The sequence below is a fragment of the Cnephaeus nilssonii genome (genome assembly GCF_951640355.1).
Source record: "Cnephaeus nilssonii genome assembly, chromosome: 23".
Classification (NCBI taxonomy): domain Eukaryota; kingdom Metazoa; phylum Chordata; class Mammalia; order Chiroptera; family Vespertilionidae; genus Cnephaeus; species Cnephaeus nilssonii.
Genome location: NC_137094.1, coordinates 15,029,982 through 15,052,190, shown reverse-complemented (window position 1 = coordinate 15,052,190; position 22,209 = coordinate 15,029,982). Strand labels below are relative to the sequence as shown.

At 51.6% G+C, this 22,209-nt stretch overlaps 2 protein-coding genes across 9 annotated transcripts in view; both read right to left on the bottom strand.

The window, feature by feature from the left end:
- Positions 1-116: 116 nt before the first annotated feature.
- GNG4 (G protein subunit gamma 4) lies at positions 117-6,035 on the bottom strand. Of its 3 annotated transcripts, none has more exons than XM_079763741.1 (3): positions 5,745-6,035; positions 3,912-4,108; positions 117-617 (listed from the first exon to the last, which is right to left on the bottom strand). In XM_079763741.1, exons 2-3 carry the CDS (start codon positions 3,996-3,998, stop codon positions 489-491), a joined length of 216 nt encoding a protein of 71 aa, XP_079619867.1. In that variant the 5' UTR covers positions 3,999-4,108; positions 5,745-6,035; the 3' UTR covers positions 117-488. The 3 variants fall into 3 exon arrangements, with proteins under 3 accessions (XP_079619867.1, XP_079619868.1, XP_079619866.1); XM_079763742.1 differs by having other exon boundaries at positions 3,912-4,105; XM_079763740.1 differs by lacking the exon at positions 5,745-6,035 and having other exon boundaries at positions 3,912-4,287.
- A 1,596-nt stretch (positions 6,036-7,631) lies between these two features.
- Positions 7,632-22,209, bottom strand: part of LYST (lysosomal trafficking regulator) — a 77,463-nt gene continuing 62,885 nt past the window's right edge. For 4 of the 6 annotated variants that reach the window (XM_079763639.1, XM_079763641.1, XM_079763643.1 and 1 more), the window contains 17 exons: positions 21,622-21,683; positions 21,058-21,113; positions 20,532-20,684; positions 19,709-19,953; positions 18,657-18,723; positions 17,762-17,918; positions 15,921-16,061; positions 14,400-14,617; positions 13,648-13,878; positions 13,044-13,233; positions 11,618-11,754; positions 10,741-10,839; positions 10,459-10,598; positions 10,124-10,221; positions 9,282-9,438; positions 8,843-8,914; positions 7,632-8,096 (listed from right to left, as the gene is read on the bottom strand). In XM_079763639.1, coding sequence (XP_079619765.1) covers positions 7,958-8,096; positions 8,843-8,914; positions 9,282-9,438; positions 10,124-10,221; positions 10,459-10,598; positions 10,741-10,839; positions 11,618-11,754; positions 13,044-13,233; positions 13,648-13,878; positions 14,400-14,617; positions 15,921-16,061; positions 17,762-17,918; positions 18,657-18,723; positions 19,709-19,953; positions 20,532-20,684; positions 21,058-21,113; positions 21,622-21,683 — 2,362 coding nt within the window. In that variant the 3' untranslated portion in view covers positions 7,632-7,957. Of the gene's footprint in view, positions 8,097-8,842; positions 8,915-9,281; positions 9,439-10,123; positions 10,222-10,458; positions 10,599-10,740; positions 10,840-11,617; positions 11,755-13,043; positions 13,234-13,647; positions 13,879-14,399; positions 14,618-15,920; positions 16,062-17,761; positions 17,919-18,656; positions 18,724-19,708; positions 19,954-20,531; positions 20,685-21,057; positions 21,114-21,621; positions 21,684-22,209 lie in introns of those variants that run through there. The other 2 variants (XM_079763642.1, XR_013813113.1) reach the window with 2 other exon arrangements.

Here is a 22,209-nt window from a genome sequence, read left to right as displayed (position 1 = left end):
CTGCTGGCCACCAAACCAACTTTTTATTGCAGTATAACAGAGGTACAGGAACGTGCACAAACCCAACGCGTACAGCTGGAAGAATTTCCACAAACTGGCCAGTCGGTGCTAGGAAGGGGGTGCACCGGAGAGGGAAGACCTCCCCTCGTGAGCAACCACAGGGGGCGGGGACACTGCATCCCACTAAATGGATTTGCAAGGGGTGATTCCTTCCTACAGGAAGGGGGGGTCAGATGCTGGACAGCCAAACTGGGGACACAATGACAACTGCCCACCCCATGCCTTCCTCTCTGAAATAAACAAAAATATATTTTATGAAAACGAAAAGAAAAAGTGAAATCGTTACAATCAAGAAACCCAAGGGACGGAGGAGACCGGTCCCCCTGAGGGTGGCTGAGCAGGGATGGGCAGGGCAGGGCGGGGGGCTCCCCAAAGCTACATGCATGCGCGTTCCCGTGCGGTGGTCCAGAAAAGGAGGTGCTGCATCGTCAGAGGATGGTGCAGAAGAACTTCTTCTCCCGGAACGGGTTTTCCGACGCCGGCACAGGGATGATGAGCGGGTCCTCCCGGACGTGGGCCTCGCAGTAGGCCAGCAGGTCTGCGGCGGCCTGGGACACCTGTGGGGACACAGGACGGTCGCAAGGTGAGGGCCAGTTCCCAGCAGGCGTGTGGAGGGTGGACCCGCGGAGGACAGGACGGGCTGTGTGCACAGCCAGCAGCAAGGCCACGCTCGGCCTGGGGAGAGGCTGGGTGCAAACCCGAGGGGACGGTTGGACATCTGCCTCTGAGGGCAGAGATGTTGCTCCAGACCCACCACCTGGCGGAACGGGAGGCATTACGGTTAATAATGCAGATTGACCATTAACCAGTTAAAAATGCAGTTGACCATTAACCGGTTAATAATATGGATTAAGCATTAACCGGTTAATAATGTGGATTAACTATTAACTGGTTAAAAATTTGGATTAATTATTAGCCAGTTAATAATATGAATTAACTATTAACCGGTTAATAATGTGGATTTTGTAATCAAAGAAAGCACGATAATTTCAAGAGAAACATCAAAAGTGCTTTATTCAAAGTGATGTCCATCGCTAGCTACAGGTTTCCCCCATCTTTCAGGTAATTTGTGGGTACGGTCCCAATAGAACTTTTCTTGTTTTGAGGCAGACCATCCAGAGACCCAATTTTCCACTTTTTCGTACGTTTTGAATTGAGTGCTGCTCAGAAAGTGCGTGTGCCGTCGATCTGAACAAGTGGTCATCTGAAAGAGCAAGGACTGGTGAATGCCAACAACATCGAAATCATCACTTTTAAAGCGTTTAAACCAGCGTTCACAAGTATCTTGAGATGGAGCATGTTCACCATAAGCTTCCCGAAGTTTACGATAACTTTCAGCAGCACTTTTCTTCAAAATAATTAAAACTTCCCGCAAATGCTTTTCTGGGGCACGAAATGCGACATTTTTAAGCATAAAAATATCTATGATGTTAACACCTTCAGCAAATTTGACATAGGAAGTTTTGAAGCTTGTTGTCAATATAACAAAATAGCATACACATCAAATCGCATATATATCAACTTATGTGTAACTCCATCTATTGAAAAAAATCCGCATTATTAACCGGTACACCTAGTAAACTTGAAAAATATTCTAGTGTGGAGAACAAAATTTTCCATGTGCCTCTGTTTATGGTTCACCAGCACCCTCCGCTGGCCCGAAGCTGACTTGCTACATTATAATTCAGTGGTTCTCAACCTTTCTAATGCCGAGACCCTTTTAATACAGTTCCTCATGTTGTGGTGACCCTCAACCATAAAATTATTTTCGTTGCTACTTCATAACTGTAATGTTGCTATTGTTATGAATCATTATGTAAATATCTGTTTTCCGATGGTCTTAGGCGACCCTGCTAGCGGTTCTCAACCTGTCGCGACCCACAGGTTGAGAACTGCTGCTGTAGAGCCTAAGACCATCGGAGGTTGTGGGTCACCACAACATGAGGAACTGTATTCAAGGGTCGCGGCATTAGGAAGCCTGAGAACCACTGTGATAATTGTTCTTCCTTGCCCTGGGTCAGTTTCCTAGTTCAGATGCCTGTGAGTATCTACGTAGATGGATCTGACTCGTTTAATTTCCAGGGGGCACTGTGCCAGGGCTGAAGCACTGCAGGTGGGGGCTCAAAAACGGGGCTCTCTTGGGACAGCGAGTGGAGGATGGCGTGGGACCATGTTCCCGTCTCACATCCGTGTATCTGCGTCCCTCGCAGCCCCGTGTCTGCAACACCCTAACAACCTTGCTCCCAGCGCCTGGCCCTGCTGGTCTGACGGGTCCAATCCAGGGATGTTTCTGTCACCCCAAAGGTGGGACTGCCCTGGATGCCAGTTTCTCTTCCAAGAAAACCAACTGTTCTTAGATCACCTCCTGTTCTTCTTGTAGGATGGCTGGTACGTTTGCTTAGCCACACTGCTCTGGATGAGAGTGGAATCCTGTGTAACAGGAACCAATTCCTGAGGAGGTCACAAGTGCCCAATTGATTGGTTGATTGATTAACTGATCGATTTCAGAGAGGAAGGGAGGAGGAGGGAGAGATAGAAACATCAATGATGAGAGAGAATCATGGATCGGCTGCCTCCTGCACGCCCCACACTGGGGATCGAGCCCGCAACCCGGGCATGTGCCCTGACCGGGAATCGAACCTGAGACCCTTCAGTCCACAGGCTGACGCTCTATCAGCTGAGCCAAACTGGCTAGGGCGCAAGTGCCCAGTTTAAAAGCAACGAACGGGCATTCTGGAGGCAACTGTGGGATTTTACCATTACATTTCAGAGGGAAAGAGGTGATTAAGACAGACCAAGTTAGCACATAATCCCCGCGGTTGCACTGTAATTACAAGCTTCAACGATGGGAAAAAATGTTGCAATTGCTATAGTCACATCCAGGACAAGGGGATGACATAATTATTATTCTGGCGGTGACAGCCTGCATTTGTTCTTCGCATCCAAGCAGGGCTACTCACACCTATTTCCCAGCAATCCCGGTCTCTAACAATAGGATTTGGGATCAATTACAAGCCTCTTTGATGTCTCTGCCGGCTCCGCCCTCCACCCCCGAGAAAACAAAGCAGGATTATAGTGGGGAGCACAGCCAAGCTGCAGCCCCCTCCGGTGATGGTGTCTTCGTCTTCGACAAGGTCAAACTCGGTGTTCCCTCTGCTCGGCCGGCGTGGCTCAGTGGTTGAGCATCGACAGATGAACCAGGAGGTCACGGTTCCATTCCCATCAGGGCACATGCCCGGGTTTCGGGCTCCAGCCCCAGTGTGGGGCGTGCAGGAGGCAGCCGATCCATGATTCTCTCTCATCGTTGATGTTTCTCTCTCCCTCTCATCGGCCACGCGTTGGATATGCTTGCTCTAACCAGGCCCCACACTGGGGATGGAGCCTGCAACCAGGGCACGTGCCTAACCAGCTAGGTCAGTGGTCGGCAAACTCATTAGTCCACAGAGCCAAATATCAACAGGACAACGATTGAAATTTCTTTGGAGAGCCACATTTTTTAAACTTAAACTTCTTCGAACGCTACTTCTTCAACATAGACTCGCCCAGGCCGTGGTATTTTGTGGAAGAGCCACACTCAAGGGGCCAAAGAGCCGCATGTGGCTCGCGAGCCGCCGTTTGCCAACCACAGAGCTAGGGCTCCATGCTGAGCTCATTCTTGCTTATTGGCACAACAATGGAGCTAAATAGAGCCCTGAGGACCCCGTGTATACCTGGAGACCCCTCCCACTGGGCATCACCTGACCCCTGACCCCGACCCCTGACCGTGGAGGGCACAGTGGCAATGCTGCAGCACACTGCTGGCGGGTGTGGGCCGAGGGCAGGGGGGGCGGGCGGGGGCGGGCGTTGCTCACCTTCACCCGGTCCATGCAGGCTTCCATCTTGAGCTGCTCCACGGCCTTGCGGGCCTGCGAGATGCTGGCGGTGCTGCTGCTGGACATGCCCTCCTCCCCCCGCGGCCCTGGAGGCCCTGGAGCGGCCGGGAGAGAGGGCAGAGGGCGCGGGCGCTGCCTCCGGAGGGCGAGGCGGGGCCTCCACCTGCCGCCGGCTGCTGTGGAAAGGATGTGTTTTGGGTGCATTAAAGAAGCTAACTTGCCGTTTCTGGTTCACAAACAGCGACCAAATAATCCCTCTCCCTGAGCGGTAAGTCTCTTCCCGCCTGAGTGTGTCCGGAGTGAATAAAATGCCCGAGAGAAAAGGGAAATCCACGAGATCAGACAGGGGCCCACGCTCAGAAAGGTGCGTGAGGACCAATCGGGGGGATTTCTAAAAGACGCCGCTTCCAGGTGCCGTGACGAGGAAGGGCCATCGAGGGACGTGCCTGCCGTTTAGGCATCTCCCCTTCTCAAGTACAACAACGAGACAAGGTATAAAAAAAGGAAAAAAGGTGGTAGTGAGACGTGGCTATAAATAAATGAGACGATGTGTCTTTTGCACGTCAATCTTTTCTCAGCCGTTTGGCCACCTTCCTTACAAGGTGTAGTTGTGTGTGTGTGTGTGTGTGTGTGTGTGTGTGTGTGTGTGTGTGAGGCAGCCTGACCCACAATCACTCCTAAGGACCCACCAGGTCCCCTGGCTGGTGGCTCAGTGGTTGAGCATCAACCTACGAACCAGGAGGTCACGGTTCAATTCCCGGTCAGGGCACAGGCCTGGGTTGCAGGTTCCATCCCCAGTGGGGAGCGTGCAGGAGGCAGCCGATCCAGGATTCTCTCTCATCATTGATGTTTCTGTCTCTCTCTTCCTCTCCCTTTCTCTCTGAAATCAATAAAAATATGTGTGTGTTTTTTTGTTTGTTTTCTAGTAAATCCTCACCCAAGGATATTGTTCCATTGATTTTTTTTTTTTTTTTTTAGGGAGAGTGGAAGAGAAGACAGAAACATCAGTGTGAGAGAAACACATCAATGGGTTGCCTCCTGCACACACCCCGACAAGGGCTCAAGCCAGGGAGGAGCCTGCAATCAACGTACATGCCCCTGACCAGAATCGAACCCAGGACCCTTTAGTCCACAGGCCAATGCTCTATCCACTGAGCCAAACCGGCTAGGGCCGTGGTCGGCAAACTGCGGCTCACGAGCCACATGCAGCTCTTTGGCCCCTTGAGTGTGGCTCTTCCACAAAACACCACGGCCTGGTATTTTGAAGAAGTGGCGTTAGAAGAAGTTTAAGTTTAAAAAATGTGGCTCTCCAAAGAAATTTCAATCGTTGTCCTGTTGATGTTTGGCTCTGCTGACTAATGAGTTTGCCGACCACTGCCTTAGTCCAAGATGCATACGACAAGCAAATCCTCCTCAGTGAAGACCCTTCTCCAGCTGCACCCCTGCCCTCCTCGCCCCCCCCCCCCATTATTATTTCTAAGGCAAATCAGACCCGCGCTCCCCAAAGCCCTCAGCGAGCGCCCGCATTTCAGCACCAGCATCGGGGACAGACGCCCCAGGGAGGGGAGCAGCCCTGGACCCGCTCGGAGGCCAGTGTCCCCCGGGATGGGGAGCAACAGAACTGGGGCTGGGGCTCCCCAACGCATTCCCCCCAACAACGTGGCCAACGGGCCGGCCCCCGGTCCAGGACGGTCCTGTGCATGGGGACAGGGTGACCCCCAGGAGAGCAGCGCCCGCCCCGGACCCACAAGCACAGGGGTCCCCGGGGGCCTCGCCGCCCCAGCAGCCGCGTCCTGCAAGGTCTGTACGCACCTGCGCTGGGCGGAGGGTCCCGGGTGCGAGCCGCCGCCGCGCACCTGCTCGCGCACCTGTGCCTGTCGCCTGCCGGGCGGCGGGACTAGGTCTTCGCGCCGCAGCTCCGCCGGCACCGGATCCGGGACGTTCCCGCCCTTCGAGCCCGCACAGCCCCGCCGCCGCTCACGCGCGGGCTTTGTCTCCCGCACGGCGCGCGCGGGGAGCCGGGCAGCGCGGCATCGTCCCCCGTGGGCGCGGGGCGGGAGCCCGTCAGCAGCGCCGCCCCGAAAGGCTGCGGGGCCGGGAGCCCGGGGCGGGTCGCGCCCGGCCCCGCGCCCACGTCACTGGTGCGTCACGGGGGCTCCCTCCCCAGGGCTCCCGCGCAGGGGCTCCGCTCCGCCCCTCAGCCCCCACCCACAGCCCCGCCCAGGTCCCTGCTGTGCCCGTATCTTCCCTTCACCCCCCTCCCCCGTCCCCCCATAGGCTCCCCGCCCCGCCTTCCCGCGCCCCCTGACCCCCTGGCAGCGCGCCCCCCAGGCCCAGGGAGGGAGGTGGGTGCAGGCGGGGTCCGTCCCCGTGACTGAATTCCCAAGGCGCTAAGGGAGCTCCCCCGTGCGGGTCACACACCAGCGCCCCAGCTCGAGTCTGGCCTGGCCCTGGGTGGAGAAAGAGCCGCCTTCACGTCTGTTTTATGGAATTTACTCCGGCTGAGCGGCAGTGGGTACAGAGGGAGGGTCGTCCTTTACAGAAGTGTCTGCTGCGACATGCGTGGGCGTTTAAACTTGTACATGTTAGGTTTCATGCTGAATAAATAATCCCCCCAGATTCGTGTTTATTTTACATAAAAATAGAACATTGCACTCTTTACAAGATCAGTCACTTGCATATTTCTTTAGATAAACGACGAAATTCAGCCTTAAAAATAAAGGACTGAGTAGCAACCCTCTTCTAGTGGGACTCAGTTCACGCTCAGTAGGAAAATGAAGGCAGACAGTAGCTGCAGTTTGTTAAAACACAGGTCACTGCGACGAGAACAGGAGGAAGGTCCCCTCGCCAGGGCCTCGGAGCCCCAGGTCTGTGCGAAGCACGGGGGGCGGCTCTAGTTCACGGCCACGGCCCGGTCCCGCCCCTGCGGCCTCTTGCATCCATCCACGGAGCCTCAGGAATCGTGTTCCATGGGGTTTTCACGCAGAATGTTTTAGAAAGTCTGGAAGTTACGAAAGTAGTTCTGTAAACACCGTAGGAGTCAAATTTTCACACAAACGCGCCGGTATTCTCAGGCAGGAACACGTGTGTATCGTGTGGTCACGTGTCACTCAGCTATTAGTGTCTTCACGGCCAATGCAGCAGCTCCCAGGGGACTCAGGGCCGCAACCAGGGGGGAAGCTGTTCCAGGAGCTTTGGGGTTCGGTCTGACGCGGACAGCGTGCTGGGCGCAGTGAGGTGTCTCCATTGTCGCTGGAATTCTCAGGCGGCAGTTAGCAGAACCAGAGTGGAAACTGTCCCGCAGGGTCATCCGCCTTTTTAGGACAAAGCGAGCTGTCACCTCCCTGGGGGAAGCCTCCTGCACGTCGGCCTGACGTCTCGCCGGCTGTGCGCTCTGCGGTGGCGGCTTCCCGTGACCAGCGATCACCGGGCTTCCATCTCAGCGGCTCAGCTAAGGGCAGGCGGTGGCTAGTGTTAGGGTTTTAAACGGGGTTTTTATGGAGACAGGATGTGTCTGACATCAGAGTTACCCGCTCTTGTGTGTGGCTGGCAACCAACCCTGGGTCTCTCTGAGCTAAGAGGGCCCTGGCTGACAGGGAGTCGTTCAAGGTCTGTTTCCGGCTGTCAGCCAGCCCGTAGACGCCTGGTAACCATCAGCTCCTGACCTCTTGACCCTTTCCTTTTTTTTGGCGGGGGGGGGGGGGGGGGCGGGGAGGAGTTATCTCAGCATAAACTTCTGGAATAATAGAAACGGGGGGCGCCCTAATCTCTTCAGAAGAAACTGGACGGATGTGACTGACTCACGGAGGCCCCAGTCCTGCTGGCCATGCCCGCTGTCACCCCCTCCCGACCACCCCTTACAGCGAGGCCCTCGGCCCAGCCCCTGGGAGCTCAGAGGTCCGTGCCGATGAAGAGGTTTTGTAATTATCCGGAAGGTGTTTGCTCATCGTTTCTTCAGGTTCAGCCGCCTAAACTGAAGCCACAGATCTGGCTGGAGCGCCAGGCTCGGGACGCCCCGCCCGCCCTCAGCCGGCCGCGTAGCTGCTCAGGAAGGAGCAGAACATGGGCTGCTTCAGGCGCTGCTGGTCCTTGCGGCACCAGGCGATCACGGTGCCCTCGCTGTTGGCCGTGTACAGGTGGTGGCCGTCACAGGAGAACGTGAGGCTGTGGGAGAGAAAAGCCGTCTGCACAGTGTGTCTCAACACGGGGTGATCACACAGGAGGTGGGTACATGCATGCCTGCCGTGGCCACGGGTCCGGCTGACTGGCATGTGGTCCGGGGCCCCGCGGGCAGCTTGGGGCTCCTCTAACGGGCCACACGGAGCAGTGTCGGCTCCATCCCTTCCTCCCCCACTTTCCTGCTCCTCTTGTTTATCCTTTATGACTTCAACACCATTACTTGTGCATAGGGAACTTTAAAACTGTAACAGTTCTATCTTTTCTCTTTATAGAAATAAATGATTTATGGAGATTTAATTTCACTTAAATATAAAAATAAATGATCAATTTAGGGTCATTAAACTTGAAATTTAGCATACTGAAAGTGAATGTATTTAATAGGGTAGCATTTGAATTCCTTATGGCGAACCGAGTTTTAAGTCGGAGGAGGGGCCGTGCGGATCCGTCCTGTCTGGCACGGCCTGGGCCGTCAGTCACATGACCATCTCTTCACCAGGAAGGCCTTTCCTGGGCCCGCCCTCATGCCGGTCAGTTAGACTTGGCTCCTGACTCAGGTTTAAGCTCCACGAAGACAAGGACGGGGCCTCCTTTGGCCCCTGGGGCTGGGCAACCTGGCGTTGGTAAGTGTTGGCTGTTTACGCAACTCCCATCCCAGATTTCTGGAGGTCTGTGTGCGTTCACGTCCAACCAAAATGCACGCACAGAGCAGTGTGAAGCGAGGGGGGGCTCACCTGACGATGGGCTTGCTGGACTTGGGGAACGTGATTTCCCGCACAGGCTTCAGGTCCCACGTGCTCCACAGCCTGGAGGGGAAGGCGCCACAATTATGCCAACCAAGTGCCTTCTCGAAGAAAGCCCACCTGCTTGTTTGTTAAAAATCACCCAGAAGGACGCACGATCAACAGCAGCAGTTACTGCTGGGAGGTGGGGGGTGGGGACGGAGGAAGAACGCCTCACGGGGTCTACTTTCGTACTGCTAATCTTCGACGGTTAACAAAGAACACAAACTTTCAAAACTGCACTAAAGCTATCCTTTAGAAAGAAAACACGAATAACGGAAGGTGATTTTGAATTTCTAATGGCTAAATGTTAACATGCCTAGATGTTAAAAACTTCTTTTTGGAACTGCTGTGCCCTTGGGAAGAAAAGCTGCCCTCGCCCGCGCCTCACCTCACGGTCCCGTTTTCCAGGCCGCCCGCAATCACGTTGATGGACACGCCCTCCGGCTGGTTGGAGAACGCCACGGAGCAGATGACCTCTCTGCAGTGCACGTGTCCCACCAGGTCCCCGTTCACCGTCCAGAGTCTGAGGTCACTGCCGCCACCAGCTGGAACCAAAACCACGCAGGTCACCGAGATGGAACCACCCAGCCGCCCCTGGGCCCGAGCTGGCGCTGGCGCCGACGCTGACAGGCCGCTCCTGGCTGCAGACGAACAAATGAAAGGACTGCCTGCAAGTCACATGGGACTCTGCATGTTCACCCAAAAGCAATGGCCAGCACCAAAATCCACCTGCAGTCGAGAGCAGCAGGCAAATGAATGCTGACTCATGGTTCAGCACAGGACCAGTCACACCTGCATCGGAAAGGACCGATCGGAAAGCTGACCGAGCTCCAAAAGGAGAGCATCTTCTCTGAGATCCTCTGTCAGAGGTGACCTGATGGCTCTGAAGGAAAGGGTTACTCCAGATTACCCGGGTGAAAAGCCAGTCCTTTTATTTTTATTGCTGGGAGTATTACAGGTGTCCCCCATTTCCCTCAACGGGGGACCAGGGAAAGGACCCGCAGCCCAGGTGCATGCCCGTGACTGGCACAGAACCCGGGCCTGGTGCGCAGGCTGACGCTCTGCCACGGAGCCGCCCCGGCCGGGGGTCTGGTTGCACATTAACACACACGTGCTGTCAACAGAGCACTCGACCTGGGACCGGGAACGGCGCCCGTCAGCGTCACTGACGTGACCAGCGGGCCCAGAGCACTGCTGGCGCGGCCGGAGCTCGGCCTCGGGCTGGCTCACCTGAGTCGCACACAGTGGCGATGTCGCCCGTCGTTTCGCTGGCTGAGACGGCTGTGACGGGGCTTTTGTGTCCTGCCAGAGTCTGCACGTAGCACAGCCTGAAAGACCAAACCATGGATGTGCATATGAACATGAAGTAGAATTATATGCTCTTATTTGTGGAATTCTTTCCCTCGGAACATGTCCTACTATTCGTAAGGCATCCCTAACTGTCTTCCTCACTGATCTTTTGATGTCAATTCCACGGTGAAGCCTGTATTCAGCCTGAAGTTATACGATGTCCCTCAGTGAGAACTGGCACCTTCGCTGCTGGGCGGGCCCGGGCCCCGCGGTACCTGTTCAGGTCCCAGATGACGCAGGTGCCGTCGCGGCTCACGCTTATCAGGATGCTGTAGGGTTTGCAGACAAACAGGCTGGTGACCTCCTCTGTGTGCCCGTAGAGGTGCACCTGGGACTCCATCTCTATCTCTGAGGGCTGACAGTCAAAATGAAGGAAAACGTGAGATAAAAGCAATGACAAAAGGGGTCCCAGCATTTATCTCAAAAATAAAAACACCCCTGAGCCCGCCGCGCTGCCCAGACCCGCTGCCCGGACCTGCCGCGCTGCCCGAACCCACCGCGCTGCCCGCCATCCTGTTGGCGTAGGCGGTGATGACGCCACACCGGCTCCCAGTGAACAGCTGGCAGCTGTCGGGCACCCACGCACAGCTGGTCACCTTGGGAAAGAACAAATCGCAGATGAGCGTGTTTAAAAAGCATCAGAAATGCTGCTACTTTCTGACGACTCTTTTCAAAATAGATGACCACAAAATTTGAGGGAAACATTTTACTTGCAGTGATTAGAATGGTGCAAAGATATAAAAAGAGAGTATTCTGCAACTTTAATCAGGTGCCTAAAGCTGCTTCCAAATTAAAATGTTTATGCATCTACATTTTTCTGTGTACATACAGTTACACGCTCACACACACTCTCTCTCACACACACACACACAAGGCCATTTGTTCCTAATTAATCAGAAAACGAAGATAAAGAGACAGTAGGACTTCATGATAATGAAGACGGTCAGTGCGTGAGTCTTCACGTAACGTCCCAATGAACTTTCTCACGAGCTAATGAGTGAGCAGTGTTTCTAAGGAAATGACAGGCGGGGACGCTCCCTCGGATCCCAGTGAGACCGCGCTCCTCCCCCCGCAGCCTGACGCCCAGGGCCCCTCGGGAAGCACCAGTGTGGAGGGTGGCACGGGGCAGAAGGCAGGCAGGCGCCAGGAGGGGAAAGCCATGCTGATTCTGTTCCCACAGCATGTCCTTGGCGACAGCTGAGCTGACTCCACGTCTCCATGAGATACGGGGCCTCGGGAAGCCCCGAGACCAGCAGGCGCCCAGCGGCACCAGCTTCTCGCCGGGACACGTCGTGGACCTTGGAGCCGGGCTGCCATGGCCCGGCCTACGTGAGCATGTCCATCGTGGTTACAGAGCTCCGCGTGGCCGCTTACCTCGTACTGCGGAGAGCTCTGGATGAAGTTGACGGGCGGCTCGCTCTGCTTGCTCTTCAGCCTCAGGATGTTGTCGGCGTAGCCCCAGCTCAGGATGGCCGACCACTGGATGTCCGTGCTGTTCATGCTCCGCACGCCTGGGGGAGGGAGGGTCAGGCTCAGGCTCTGTGCCCGCAGCCCCGACACACAGGGCACGGGCTGGAGCTCGCACACAGCACAGCGTCTGTGCAAAGGCATCTTCGCGTCCACAGGGTGAGCGGTTTATGCTCATTCTATTCCTTTAACGCTACGCGATTCCTTTTCATCTGTCAAGGAATTTTTATAAAAGACAGTAATAGTCAAGCTCACTCTAGTCATGTTCTGCACCGATTTATTTCTAAAAGTGATCATGAACCAGATGCTGTGTGAACAGCTCCCCAGATAACCCTGTGGCAGCACCCAGATGCCATCCCTGGTTGGGCGTGTGGGAGGCAACCAATACAATTCTCTCTCACAATGATGTTTCTCTCAAAAAAAAACCAGAAACAACACTCCCTTGGGTGAGGATATATATACGTGTGTGTGTGTGTGTGTGTGTGTGTGATCTGAAAGAGCCGAGGCCCGGCCAGTCTTAACCATTTCACTTAGGTGCTGGATGTCCGGCAGGGGTTCCTGCACCCTGGGCGGGGGCTGGGTGTGGGTAGGTGGGTGCACGGACCCCAAGGAGCATGCGGCACCCACAGCCACGTGTATGCTAACGTGCGGCTGCTAAGAGGCATCCACTTCAGCCCACAGGCGGCGTGCAGGCCAAGCTGATCTGAACAGATGCAGGGCCCACAGCCCACGCCTCGTCAGCAGGGTGAGCTCTCTTGCACTTAGTGACATGGCTCGTTTGGAAGGGCTGAGGCGTGACGTGAAGGGACCGTGTCCCTGTTGTCCATGCCTCGGGGACACTTAGGCGTAGGAAGGCGCCTCCTGCCAGCACCCTCCAGTGTGTGGCTGAGTGAGTCGGCGCCTGAGGGTGCGAGTACGGCTTCCCAGCCACAGGTGGTTTTAAATCCGTTTTCAAGGCTCTGATGGCTCCTCGCTTTGCTGTTTGTTTACCTTCAAGGACCAGATTTGATGGTCACTAAGTCTGTCTATTCTGGGATTCAAGAGCCTCAAAGGGAACATTTTCATCAAATTATCGATCGATAAAGTGTCCATCTGTGAGCAGAGCCGTTTATTCTTGTGCCTTCAAACCCCCCCTCGTCCCCAATGGCACTTCATCCAACTCCCATTTGTTTCATGTAGCGTATGTCTCAGTTCCTGCTTCGTACTAAGTCACCACAAATCGGATCAGTGTTCACCAAGGACTCAGAGAACTTAGAGCCGAAACAACAGCAGCTCAGATGATCTGGAAACACGCACACCTCAGGGAAGACACGGATGACGTCCACTCCCTTACCTTGCTCTTTGCTGTAGGTCATCAGGAGGCAGAAGTTCCGGGACAGACCACAGATGGCCCTGGTGGGCAGCGCCTGCAGGGAGCCCAGTCTCTCCCCGTGGGGCTGGCTGAAGCAGACCACGGGCACCGGGGCACTCGGGGAGCCCACATACTCCCCCCACTTCAGGCCTTTTATCCACGACAAAGGGCTCTAAACCAGAGAAGAAAAAGTATGATTTTTAAAGAGGTAGTAAATATAGATTACTCCTAATTTACATTCTAAACAAAGTAAGAGAAAGCAACCTGGCTCCCAGCCCCCTGCGGTCCTCCCCGCCCCCCCCCCCCCCGACCCCGACCTCTCCCTCCTCGCTTTCTGGGATTCCCCTCGGCAACCCCTGTGGACACCCATCCACGTCTCCCCGCTTACGCTGCCTTCAAAAGAAGAGCAGAGTGGACGATTAGAACTTACTTTCCTTTTAAGGTTTTCTCGCTTTATTTTTCTATCTCAAAGTAAAAATTGCACCAACTTCCTACTTTAAGAGGCAACACTTGTCTCATCACAGCCGGGACGGCCAAGCACAGGTAGGTTCCTGCTCAGTGTAACTGTCCCTCTAACATGGCCTACCGGGTGGGGGGCTTCTCTGACCGGCTCCCGGGCCTCCCTGAAGGCAAACTGCACGAGCAGCCCCACGGCCGCGGGCAGCTCTCCCTCGAGGCTGAGCCGGGGCCCCGGCCTGCTCACGTGGGCCGACTGGAACAGCTGGCGAGGCGTCTGGCCGTAGGTCTTGATCATGGTTTCCAGCGCGCGCCTCTGAACCGGATCTTCAACCGCAGACACGTCCATCCCAAAATACGTCTGAAAGGTGAAGGGGAGGGAGGCAGGTCTGCGTGAAGCCACATCGGCAGGAACACCAAGGGCCAGCAACACGTGCTCTGCTCGTCACGCGTGGCCTGCTCCTCTCCTGTTTCCATGGAAACGACTCTGAGACACTTTTGATCAGGTTCACAATCATTCCTGGCCTCGCTGAGATTAGAAATTGATGTTTCTGAAGGGATGGGCGAGAATACTGCATCCTGATTGATGCTGATCAGGTATGCTTATAGAATTGATTTTTACTTTAAGACCAGAGAATAGCATATGAGACTTCATGTCTAATACCAAATTATTGAGAAAGTCGTTTGTCAGAAGGGATATAGGGAAGCGCAGAAATGACGTTAACACACAATTGGTAGGTTCGAGAGGGTTATTTGGGTTCTAACAGTTTAGTGTCACTGCCAAGTCTCCGATAAATGAGGCATCTTACAGAAAGCAGCTGACCTCCAAACACTCGGCTCTGCCTTCCTCTATGTAAGTGCAGGCTCCTTTCGATCGCTTACCGCGGGATGGAACACGTTGATGGCATGGACGGACGCCTTCCCCTTCTGCTTGTACCCGAACACCAGGTCCACCCACTGGCAGATGTTCTGGGACACGTGGTCCGACTCCAGAGCCTGGCGATGGATGAGGATGAAGAGACGCGGGTCGTTCCGTGCCCACGGCGGCAGGTTGACGTGATTCACCCGCTCACCATTCTGACGTACTCCGAAATCAAAACCTAAAAACAAGACTCATCTTAACGTGTATCTCCCCCAGAGCACGCTTCATGGGCACGGAGCGGTCCTGAGAGTGGCTGACCACAGGAATCGTGGCTGACACTCTAACCAGGAAAAGGAGCAGCAAAGAGGACAGGACACGGACACTCGTCACTCACTCACTCACCCAACAACAGAGCCACAGGGACAGTCTGTTCCGTTAACCTGGAGACAGACTGTGACGGGTAATAAATGCGTTGTTGCTCTGAGCCACTAAGTGTGGGGTTCTTCGTTATGCAGCCACCGAAACTGGAACTCACACACGAGAAGCAATGGACAGAGAGGACAGGCAGCAGAGTCAAGTCGGAGCCCCAACCTGAAAGCCACCGGCAGGACCCCACCCGCAGGCGCTGGCTTCACTGCAACGTCCTCACGTGGCAACACAGGAAACGTGCCCCGGGACGCGGAGTGCCGGTTTACTCATTATGCTCCACACACTCCAGACAGCGAGCACACAGTGAGATTCTGCAGGAATCTGCCCAACACTAACTTCCCAAAAGAGATAATTCTCAACTTTGCATCTTCCTAAAGGTCACATAACAATATGAAATTAAGTACTTAGAAGCAGCCCCAAATGCCTCTCACAGGGTTGACTAATCTGTTAATTCTATCCTCTAGTGTTCCTTTTTGTTATTAGCTACTAGAGGCCCGGTGCACGAAATTCGTGCACGGGTAGGGTCCATAGGCCTGGCTGGCGATCAGGGCCAATCAGGGTCTTTCGGCTGCAGGCTGGGGCCTTCCTTTGTTCCGCACCGCCCCCTGGTGGTCAGCGCACGTCATAGCGAGAGAACTGTCAGTCTCCCAGTCGAACTCCTAAGGGGACACTTTGCATATTAACCTTTTATATATATAGATTTCTGGTTAGAGTCTTTTACTTATACACTATCATTCCTCATAAAAATCACTGAGATTTTGGTTAATTAACCTTGTGTTTTCAATAAATTTATGATTCATTTTTTAAAATTACCTTGTAATCTGAAATTACATTGGTAATCTGAAAAAAATAATTTCTGTAACAAAATTAAAATACATGTTTACAAAGAACTTTAATAGTTCAAAGTCACAGTTTTCCAGATATATTTGGTCCTATAAAACACTTAAAATCTTCAAGCTGACTTGGAAATAAGATTATGTACTTAATAAAGGTATTTCTCTTATTTATGGACTCAAATTTTAGGACTTAAAACAGCTATTTTTATTTTTGGAAAATTATAAAGTAAGTACAAATGCTCAAAAACATAAACTAGAAATGATCTCCTGTTATACCTTCTCTGTTGACTAAGAACTCCGGGAGATAGAAAAACTCCGGGATAAGCTCTTTCACGTCAGTCATGGACTCAAAGGAGGAGAGACGCCAGGTCGTGTTCATGGAGTGGAAGGTTCTGTCTGGGATGTCAAAGCTTTGATCTGTAAAGAAACAGAAGTAAGAAGTAAGACACAGAGACTGACTCCATTTGAAGCCTGCCATAATTTATTTCACTACTTCAAAAAGATTACTAGTAAAATGATGTTCATTTTGCTTACCTATAGTTTAAGAGGTTATTCATTTATTCTTGAAAATAAATATTTCTATAATTTGAGACCATATTATAATATTTAAAATCTGTGTTGTTTTCATAATACATAAAACGAGATGAATTTCTAGCATTTGTTTAATTGATGACTGTCTACCCAAGGAGAATGGAAGTTCCATAAGAGCAGGGACCTGGGGTATCACCGATACCTAGCACATACTAGGTACCCAGTAACAGTTTGTTTATGGGATGAGTGAATAATAAGGAAGTAAAATTAAAGTTCAAGTGGATAAAATACCCTTTTCCCCATCAGGAAGCAAAATTACTCCTTTACCTCTAATTGTTAGGACTCCTTTTTCTCTCTTCTTTTTAGATGCTCTAACGCCCTCCTCGCTACGTTCTCCTGGTGCAGACTGTTCCCACTCCAGAGCTGAGCTCCGCGCTGCGCCCTGGCTGAGGGCAGGCCCAGAGCAGGAGCGGCGCCGAAGGCAGCCCTGGCGACAGCGGGGCGGACGCTCCTCAGGGGCCTACGTTCCCTCTAACCCTCCTCTGAACTCGCTGAACGTGAGCGCGTTTCATTTGGAAACCAGCACGGACTAGTCTCAGCATCAAACAAGGCACCTTTTACCAGGATGTGCTAGCTTCTTCCCCACGCCTGAGCTGTACTCTGCCCCGCGCATTTCCTATTCCTTTTATTCCTTTCTTACCCAGTCTGTGGGGTTAGCAGCACTGCCTGCCACTAAATAAAATCTGTGAAGAAATCAGGTTACAGATATTTCCTTATTCTCAGAGAGTTGGGAGGGTCACTTAAAGAAATGCTTACTAACTCACTCTGGAAAAAATGGGGTAAGACCTTGCACGGAGGAACCTCTTGACCTGATGTCAAACTAACTAAGGATAAGTAGCCTGGGACAGACACGGGGAGGCAGAAAGGTCAGGGCAATGACCCTCACATGCCTGAACAGCTGTCCTGTGCACATCTGTCCTGAGCATTTACAGGGGGACAAACATAAGAAAGCCAAGGAGACATCATTCCTGCAAGAGGGTGCATGTGAGTAACACATGGTTCTCATTAGAAACTGAAAGGCGAATGCGTCCCCGTTTGCACACAAATCAATTCACCTCGAGCTATTCACCTTCAGGCCCGCAGCTGCCCCTGAAAATGCCAGGAGAGGTAGAGGATTATTAACTAGAAAGTTACTAGGTGAAGGTGGCGATGTGGCTCTCCTATTATTTAGCAGTTATTTATAATAAATTACCATAACCCTTTAGGGTTCAAAGATAACTGTGATCTGAAATAAATATTAAGTTGAATATCTTTAAAAAGAATCGCATACATTTTTAAAGGGTAAAAGGGGAAAATTCTATGGTATGTGAATTACAACTTAATTTTTTAAAGTGATTTACGTTTCGTAAACTTCGACATGTTTAATTTGAAGCTAACGTTGGAGACATTAGCAAGATGATTTGCTTGTGGCTGGTTTTAGAAGAGAATTTTGTGGAAGGAGCAGACAGAACTCGTTTCCTGAGGTCTGACTGGTCTGGAGAATTCCCAGGAGGCAGCCGAGTGTCCTCTGGCACGGGCAGGCTCACCTTGGTAGGCCAGGAACATCCTGGTGAAGGGCGGCATGCGGACCAGGAAGTGCAGCACGGTGCCGCTGTTGGAGTAGTGGGAGCCGTAGTGGTAGGGCTGCACGGGCGGCAGCGGGTCGTCCTCGCGGGCCCCTTTGCGGAACTCTTCCTCCAAGTACTGAGGGACAAGGGAACCAGACACTATGGCCACCACGCCCCCTGCGTGGCTTCACAGCCCTTCCCTGCCAGCCCTGGGCGTGCTCTCCACCGCCCTCTCTCGTGTTCCCACCTCAGCCACCTGAGTGTCTGGGGTGTCCCACGGGGTGCCCGGCTGCTGCCTGACCACCTGGAGGCACCTTCCAGTCGGCACCCTCCCCCACTTCCTCCCTCCGTCTCTCCTCCCTTCCTTCCTCCCTTCCACTCTCTCTAAAAATCAATGGAGAAAATATTCTCGGATGAGGGTTAACAAAAAAATAAAATAAAATCTGCTCATTTCTGTTAATAAAGCAATGCATGACTGACTATGAACAATGAGAGATTATGGTGCATCTTAAATACACTGATATTGTTCTAGAAATAACCCCAGGGGATAGTGTCCCTGGAAATCTTTGTGATTTTTATAAGGAATACAGTTACTTATATATTTCAATATAACAATGGATTACTAGCTTCCAATTTATGCCACTCTAATAAGTGACTTGGACTTCTTTTTCTGGGGAAAATGTTTTCAGGGCATTGAGACAGACTAATATTTAAAATCATATAATGATTTCCAGCTGTCTGTCAAAGTACAAAGACGTGAAAACCAGAAAAATCAATACTATACGTTTAAAATTTCTAAACACAAGTAAAACACAACTCTTGAAAACAAAGCTCGAGTTTTCATTTATCAAAAACGAGGGAAAACGGAACCCACCTTGTACGTGTCCACATACCGATCTTCCTTTTCCTTGTACTGCACGGCGATGGGCTTGGAGAGGTTTCTGGAGGGAGAGAGGGTGGGATGAGACAGCACCCTGACGCTGCCAGGATCAAGCTGCCCAGAGGGCTGCACCCTCAAGTGCGTAGTGATTGACAGAACACTTGGCCCTCAGTTTAGTGCTCACACTTGTTGCTTTGCAACTAACAGTCACCATTCAAAATGATGGTTGCATAAACGTTAGGAGAGCGCTTTCTAAGCAGACCCTACGGGTCTCAGCAATTCCTGACTTAGGGGTAAGCACTACAAGAACAGCACGGCCATCCCTCCCTCCCTGCCCCGCCCTCTTCCTCCAGGACAGCAACGGATGCTGCAGTGGCAACTGGGGGTTCCTGTCCCCACTTCCCAGACTCCACGCCCAGTTAGGCAGTGAGGCGTGAAGGGCAGTTTGGACAGGAAATATGACCATGAGGAGATGTCACATAATTATGAGGTTATTTAGTGAAAAGTGAAGAAACTACACACTTAAAATGGCCAAGTTGAGATGCAGCGTGTGCTGAAATAAGCACTTTGCTATCTGATTCGCAGGTCATGGGAAACGCCACGTCCGTCTTCACAGACACTGCCACCAAAGGTGACAGCAGGCCTGACTCGAGTCAATCAAGTCCCAAAGGATGCCTCGAGTACCAGCAGGGGACCTCTGAGATGGGCTGGATGTGAGATGATGCCATGAGAATTTGTAATTTTCTTAGCTGTGATAATGGCACTGAGGTTAGATAAGAAGCATTCCACCTTTGTCCAGGGAGATATGGACTGAAGACCACAGGAGGGACATAGCAAGAGGTCTGCCATTTGTCTTACATAAAAAGAAAAAAAAAAGGTGATGTGAGTTTGGCAAACGTCTTCACAATTGTTGAGTTGGGATGATGGATATATGGCGGTTTATTCCATGTTCATACAATTTTGTGCACGTTTGAAAATTCCTACGATAAAAGCTTTAATGAAGTAAACAGCATATGGACGGAGCAGAAAGGGGGTGCTCCTGTTACCTGTAGACGGACGGGTCTCCGAGGTCGAGGGTCTCGCTAACGTAGTCAGCCAGGATGAAGGGGAACACGGGGTACTGCATGAGGTCGTTGAAGGAGCGGCCGGCGTGTTTGTTTAGGTGGGTCAGATACTCAAAGTTGGTGATTTGCCCGGTGTACCACAAGTTGGTCAGCGCGCTGATGTTGCCGTATTCCAGAAGGTTGGGGAGGTCGTTGTTCAGGATACTGTGGTACACGTCATCGCGAACCTGCGCGCAGGGGGAAGCAAACAGCCCGGTGGGGAAGGTGCTTCTCAGTAAGAAAGACTAATCAGCCGGGTCAAACGCTGCTGACGGCCCGTCACTGAGGACACGGAGCAGGAGCACAGGGCCAGCAACTCGAGGTCCCTGGGAGCTGAGCAGAGCGAGCGGGTGGTGAGGAGGAAGGAAGTGAGCGGGAGCTTCCCACAGAACCCGGGAGGACCGGAAGGACCTGGAGCGGCAAGCCACACAGCTTTCTCCAGAGGCTTTCGGTCCAGGAGAGCAGCCACAGCAGCTGAAGGCTGCGGGGGTTCACAGAGGGCTTGTCAGACGTGACATCTACTACTGCAGGCCGGTCATCCATTCATTCATTCATTCATTCATCACAGATACAGTCCCTTTGGGAAATGAGGATTTAATAGTTTTGGAGTACAAAAATCTAGGGTTTACTTTAATTAGGACTGAGGCAATTTTGATTTGATTTCAGAAACAGTGAATGAAAGCTGAGATCAGTTAAACTTGAGCGCTCTGCGTAGTACCCGGTGCCGTGAACTTGCCGTGCGTCTGCCGCGGGGCGGCCCACCCACCTTGGTGCTGTCCAGGGCCAGCAGCAGGGTGCGGCCGTTGGTCAGGAAGATCTCCACGGCGTTGTCTCTCAGCTGCCACCAGCGCTTGTGGACTTCTTTGATCTCCTCGTACGTCCAGGAAAAGGACGCTGGCTCCAGTTCTCCCTGCGGGCTCTGGGCAAAGGAGAGAGATGAAAGTTCCTGCTTTGCATGAAATATTAATAATCATTTTAATTTTAGAATCTTAAAAATATCAAAATGCAATATGGTAGATGAGGTTCTCTGAAAATCCTCTACCACACACTTCAAAATGAATAAAAATTAGGCTTGTTTTTTAGTTAATAGACTTGATAGTAGAATTCTACTATCAAGCTTAAACTACTTTTTAGAACTGTCTTTTATAAAATGTGTTCACTTCAGATAAATCTACACATAAAGTCACAATAAATGAGCTATAATAGTTCTACCTGCTTTTTGGTGATACTGAATTTATACATATTTGAAATTTGTGTGAATTTAATTAGTGCAAACTGAAGCGTCTACTCACCGAACTTTCAACTGTATCAGAAGCATTATCTTCCACAAAATACATTCCACATTTACCTGCAGAACATAACGGCATGTGAGTTTAAAGACGTATTGCGCCATTACCTCGTATGGTAAAAAGCAGGACCTTTGGAGCCAGTGGCCCGAACCTGAGGCCATCGCCCAGAAATAGTTCCTGACACTCGACCCCTAGTTGTGAGCAGCATCTGCCAGATCTCAGGCAAGTTGCTCAGCCTCCCTGTGTCTTTGTTACCTTATAAAAAGAAGGGGGAGGAGGACTCTATTCACAGGGTTACTGTGGGAATTTGATCATATATAAAATAAAAGGAATGGTTAAATATGAAAATGTACACTCATGAAGAAAGTCAGCTTTAGAAACATTAAAATGCTGCCATTTCTTCACACCCATGAGCCCATGCATTATACATAATGTCAAGGCAGAATAACCTGTGTGATGTTAGAGAGAATTTAACGCCTTAATGGCAGTGGCCAAAACAATGCGTCCACTGATCACAAACGAAACAAGGCAGTGAATCCGAGTAAAACCCTCCAAAACGTGACTTACCCAATAACAACTCGCCAGCTGTCTCCCTAGACGGGGCGACGCTGATACACCGGCGATTCACTCTGTCAAAATACATTTAAAATCACGATGACTGAATGTTTTGACAAGTTTTAGAAAGTGTAAGCTTTATTTTATCTTGTAAAAGATTTCAGCAAAGCAGACAAGTTTCAAGTACAAGACGTCTTGTCAAAGCCCTCGTAAAAATATTATCTCATTCTTTAACATTCTAGTAGAGGAGAAAAATGACGGAAACTTTTAGAAAAGGCTAGTAATCCCTGTACCTTGCAGGCAGAATACAGGATTCAGTTACTGAAAAGAGACTTGAATATTTTATATTGTCCAGTAAATAAGCAAACATTGGCTCCTCCCTCTGATACTTCAAACACGTAAAAAAAGGTCTAGTTTCTAGGAAAAGCAGGATTTAGAGTCACAAAACTTCCTCTATTCTTTAGTCAAGCCACTTACATTCTCTGAGTCTCAGTTTTCCACCTATATAATGGGCATGCCAATAACTGACCCATCACCACTCGGCAATGCTAAGCTACGCTGGCGTTACCACCTTCCTCATGGAACAACAGGTAAGGAAAC

Coding starts and splice junctions, on each gene's coding strand:
- GNG4 (XM_079763740.1), bottom strand. CDS start 4,136: ATGCACCCAAAACACATCCTTTCCACAGCAGCCGGCGGCAGGTGGAGG. Junction 618..3,911: donor CCTGCATGGACCGGGTGAAG/GTGAGCAACGCC, acceptor GTGTCCCCACAG/GTGTCCCAGGCCGCCGCAGA.